General features: G+C 44.3%; 1 protein-coding gene across 22 annotated transcripts in view; it reads left to right on the forward strand.

Moving 5' to 3' along the window:
* Positions 1-5,014, forward strand: part of cmn (calymmin) — a 70,076-nt gene that overhangs the window by 30,953 nt on the left and 34,109 nt on the right. For all 22 annotated transcript variants that reach the window (XM_024008420.2, XM_024008419.2, XM_024008436.2 and 19 more), the window contains 4 exons: positions 3,871-3,900; positions 4,009-4,056; positions 4,176-4,226; positions 4,328-4,396. In XM_024008420.2, coding sequence (XP_023864188.1) covers positions 3,871-3,900; positions 4,009-4,056; positions 4,176-4,226; positions 4,328-4,396 — 198 coding nt within the window. The remainder of the gene's footprint in view (positions 1-3,870; positions 3,901-4,008; positions 4,057-4,175; positions 4,227-4,327; positions 4,397-5,014) is intronic.

Raw genomic sequence — 5,014 nt, forward strand, 5'->3', positions numbered from 1 at the left:
TAAATATTTTGCATTGGAGCTCCTAAGTCTGGGCTCTCTTTATTTTATACAAACAGAACCAATGTGATTTTAACCTTCTAAATGAGAAATTGTATTTGATAAAGTTTTATCCAGTCATTAACCACGCCCACGTGAGAACAGACATTATGCCAGCATGATGGAACACCCCTTTTACCAGAGAGCTTTAAAAGGACTCGTAACAAAATTTTACATTAGACCAAGCATGCGGACAGTGTAAGCCGGACATCGCGAATGGTTAGACTACTAGACCAGACAGCGTGGAGCGGTGGCTATACGGCTGACAAATAGTTTAAAACTACTAGACCAGTATACGTGCAGCGCGAGCTGAGTACGTGACAAATGGTCTAAAAATACAAGACCCTCTGAAACTAAATAGAGAAGAAAACTAGACTTGCACTGCCTGCAGCTTTGCATGTAAAGTAGTCTAGAACTTTGACCATAGGCATGAGGAAGATCTTATCAAACGATCATTGGAACGTCTGATGTATCCAGTCTAACGGACACTTCCAGAACAAAGAAAGCTACTACTACAACTACTAAGGACATGGTGATCTCTGGTGGACCACCAGAGACTTACACAACCAGAGATTTTCTGTCGAACTATTCGTCACAGACGAATCAGGCAATTTCAACAGAGAGAGACAACAAAGACATACAAGCGTAAATATTAACATTGCATTTCTAAATCCGAATGAGCGGTTGTTAGGGTGCACCGGTTAGTCGAGGTAATATGTACATGTAGGTAGAGTTATTAAAGTGACTATGCATAGATAATAACAGAGAGTAGCAGCAGAATATTACAGTTGTCATGACAATGCAAATAGTCTGGGTAGCCATCTGATTAGATGTTTAGGAGTCTTATGGCTTAGGGGTAGAAGCTGTTTAGAAGCCTCTACAACCTAAACTTGGCGCTCCGGTAGCAGAGTGAACAGTCTATGACTAGGGTGGCTGGAGTCTTTGACAATTTTTAGGGCCTTCCTCTGACGCCGCCTGGTATAGAGGTCCTGGATGGCAGGAAGCTTGGCCCCGTTGATGTACTGGGCTGTACGCACTACCCTCTAGTGTCTTGCGGTCAGAGGCCGAGCAGTTGCCATACCAGGCAGTGATGCAACCCATCAGGATGCTCTCGATGGTGCAGCTGTACAACCTTTTGAGGATCTGAGGACCCATGCCAAATCTCTTCATTCTCCTGAGGGAGAATAGTTTTTGTTGTGCCCTCTTCACAACTGTCTTGGTGTGCTTGGACCATGTTCGTTTGTTGGTGATGTGGACGCCAAGGAACTTGAAGCTCTCAACCTGCTCCACTACAGCCCCGTCGATGAGAATGGGGGCGTGCTCGGTCCTCCTTTACCTGTAGTCCACAATCATCTCCTTTGTCTTGATCACATTGAGGGAGAGGTTGTTGTCCTTGCACCACACGGTCAGGTCTCTTCTGACCTCCTCCCTATAGGTTGTCTCGTCGTTGTCGGTGATCAGGCCTACCACTGTTGTGTTATCGGCAAACTTAATGAGGGNTAAAGTTTTATCCAGTCATTAACCACGCCCACGTGAGAACAGACATTATGCCAGCGTGATGGAACGCCCCTTTTGACCAGAGCTCTTTAAAAGGACTCGTAACAAAATGTTACATTAGACCAAGCAGGCGGACAGTGTAAGCCGGACGTCACGAATGGTTAGACTCTACTAGACCAGACAGCGTGGAGCGGTGGCTATACGGCTGACAAATAGTTTAAAACTACTAGACCAGTATACATGCAGCGCGAGCTGAATACGTGACAAATGGTCTAAAAATACAAGACCCTCTGAAACTAAATAGAGAAGAAGACTAGACATGCACTGCCTGCAGCTTTGCATGTAAAGTAGTCTAGAACTTTGACCATAGGCATGAGGAAGATCTTACATGCAAATAGTCTGGGTAGCCATCTGATTAGATGTTTAGGAGTCTTACGGCTTGGGGGTAGAAGCTGTTTAGAAGCCTCTTCAACCTAGACTTGGCGCTCCGGTAGCAGAGTGAACAGTCTATGACTAGGGTTGCTGGAGTCTTTGACAATTTTTAGGGCCTTCCTCTGACACCGCCTGGTATAGAGGTCCTGGATGGCAGGAAGCTTGGTCCCGGTGATGTGCTGGGCTGTACGCACTACCCCCTGTAGTGTCTTGCAGTCAGAGGCCGAGCAGTTGCCATACCAGGCAGTGATGCAACCCGTCAGGATGCTCTCGATGGTGCAGCTGTACAACCTTTTGAGGATCTGAGGACCCATGCCAAATCTCTTCATTCTCCTGAGGGAGAATAGGTTTTGTCGTGCCCTCTTCACGACTGTCTTGGTGTGCTTGGACCATGTTCGTTTGTTGGTGATGTGGACGACCAAGGAACTTGAAGCTCTCAACCTGCCACATTACAGCCCCGTCGATAAGAATGGGGGCGTGCTCGGTCCTCCTTTACCTGTAGTCCACAATCATCTCCTTTGTCTTGATCACGTTGAGGGAGAGGTTGTTGTCCTTGCACCACATGGTCAGGTCTCCTTCTGACCTCCTCCCTATAGGTTGTCTCGTCGTTGTCGGTGATCAGGCCTACCACTGTTGTGTTATCGGCAAACTTAATGAGGGTGTTGGAGTCTTGCCTGGCCGTGCAGTCATGAGTGAACAGGGAATTGAGTTGGAGACTGAGAACGCACCCAAGGGGCTACTCTGTTGAGGATCAGCGTGGCGGATGTGTTGTTACATACCATTATCACCTGGGGGCGGCCCTGGTAGGCTCGTGTCACTGGGCAGCTCTTGGCTGTGCTTCCCTCTGTAGTCTGTAATAGTTTGCAAGCCCTGCCACATCCGACGAGCGTCGGAGCCGGTGTCGTACGATTCRATCTTAGTCCTGTATTGACACTTGGCCTGTTTGATGGTTCGTCGGAGTGCATAGCAGGATTTCTTATAAGCCTCCGGGTTAGAGTCCCACTCCTTGAAAGCGTAAGCCGTACCGTTTAGCTCAGTGCAGATGTTGCCTGTAATCCATGGCTTCTGGTTGGGGTATGTACGTACAGTCACTGTGGGGACGATGTCATCGATGCAATTCTTGATGAAGCCAGTGACTTATTTGGTGTACTCAATGCCATCAGAAGAATCCTTGAACGTATTCCAGTCTGTGCTAGCAAAACAGTCCTGTAGTTTAGCATCTGCTTCATCTGACCACTTTTTTATTGACCGAGTCGCTGGTGCTTCCTGTTTAATTTTTGCAATACCCCATAATGACAAAGCAAAAACAGGTGTTAACTTTTGTCCTCGGAAAGTATTCCTTATTCTAAAATTATTTTTTGTTAAATNGGTGTTAACTTTTGTCCTCGGAAAGTATTCCTTATTCTAAAATTATTTTTTGTTAAATACACATCAATGTTTTTGCTTTGTCATTATGGGGTATTGTGTGTAGATTGATGAGGTGTATTTATAACAGGTATGAGGTTTATTTAACAGATTGATGAGGTGTATTTATAACAGGTTAAACCTGTTTTTGCTTTGTCATTACGGGGTGTTGTATGTCGATTGATGAGGTGTAATTTAAAAATAAAAAAAATATCATATGGCTGTAACGTAACAAAATGTGGAGAAAAGTCAAGGGGTCTGAATACTTTCCAAAGGCACTGTATGTGTTAGATTTAACTATAATGTGTAATGACCTGTGATCCTTTAGATATTCAGAGAAAAATTAGGATTGATTATAGTACTGGATTTGACAATTCATTCATTTATTTTTTTACAGTAGAACATTTTGATTTGACTAAAAACCAGTATATTGAGTCCAAGAGTGAGTGCCCTAGTTTTCAAAATAACAGTGAATGTCAAACGTTTCATCTTTCTATCAAGGTGTGCATGCTGGTATGGAGGGAAAATCAGGTATGTCGGCTACTATATGTCATAGACAAATACAACATCAGCCCTAGCCTCCCACCATGTCAAGCAATCAATCCATGCCAATGAATGAATCCATACATCCTAATGCAGGTGGGGTTGGTGCAGGACTTGGAGAGCCTGCAAATGGTGGCAAATATGGTGAGAAGGGCCCCCTCAAAGTTTAAAAACAAATTAGTGCATGACAACACTGAATGGATCAGAAKAATATTTTAAAACAAAATCAGAATTGCCTGCATTCCCCTAATTTTCTTTAACAGGTGGTTCCGGACCTTATGGCGGAGCACCAATCATTCCTGCTGGACTGGATGGTAAGATTATACCCATATCTACACACAGTGCTTATCTCATGTACAGTGTGAGTGTACACTCGTATACACAGTAGCTGAAATGTGTCTCCCCTCCTTGACAGGAACAAGTCAGTTTGAACCTCAACCCTCTGGTCTACGTCCTGATGGGAAATCAGGTGGAATATATGGTGGTGAGTTGGTTTTACACAAACACATTTTCTTCAGGAAATGTACCTTTTCTAAATAATATGTAAACTCAGCAAAAAAAGAAACGTCCCTTTTTCAGGACCCTGTCTTTCAAAGATAATTCGTTCAAATCCAAAATAACTTCACAGATCTTCATTGTAAAGGGTTTAAACACTGTTTCCCATGCTTGTTCAATGTACCRTAAACAATTAATGAACATGCTCCTGTGGAATGGTCTTTAAGACACATAGCTTATAGACGGTAGACAATTAAGGTTAAAGAAGTTATGAAAACTTAAGACACTAAAGAGGCTTTTCTACTGACTCTAAAAAACACCAAAAGAAAGATGCCCARGGTACCTGCTCATCTGTGTGAACGTGCCTTAGGCATGCTGCAAGGAGGCATGAGGACTGCAGATGTGGCCAGGKCAATAAATTGCAATGTCCGTACTGTAAGATGTCTAAGACAGCGCTATAGGGAGACAGGACGGACAGCTGATTGTCCTCGCAGTGGCAGACCTCGTGTAACAACACCTGCACAGGATCGGTATATCCGAACATCACCAGTGATGGGGGTTTGTCCCATAGGCGACGTGTTGCGGTGATGTCTGTAGGGCAGTTGTT

This window comes from Salvelinus sp. IW2-2015, linkage group LG18 (genome assembly GCF_002910315.2).
Source record: "Salvelinus sp. IW2-2015 linkage group LG18, ASM291031v2, whole genome shotgun sequence".
NCBI classification, from domain to species: domain Eukaryota; kingdom Metazoa; phylum Chordata; class Actinopteri; order Salmoniformes; family Salmonidae; genus Salvelinus; species Salvelinus sp. IW2-2015.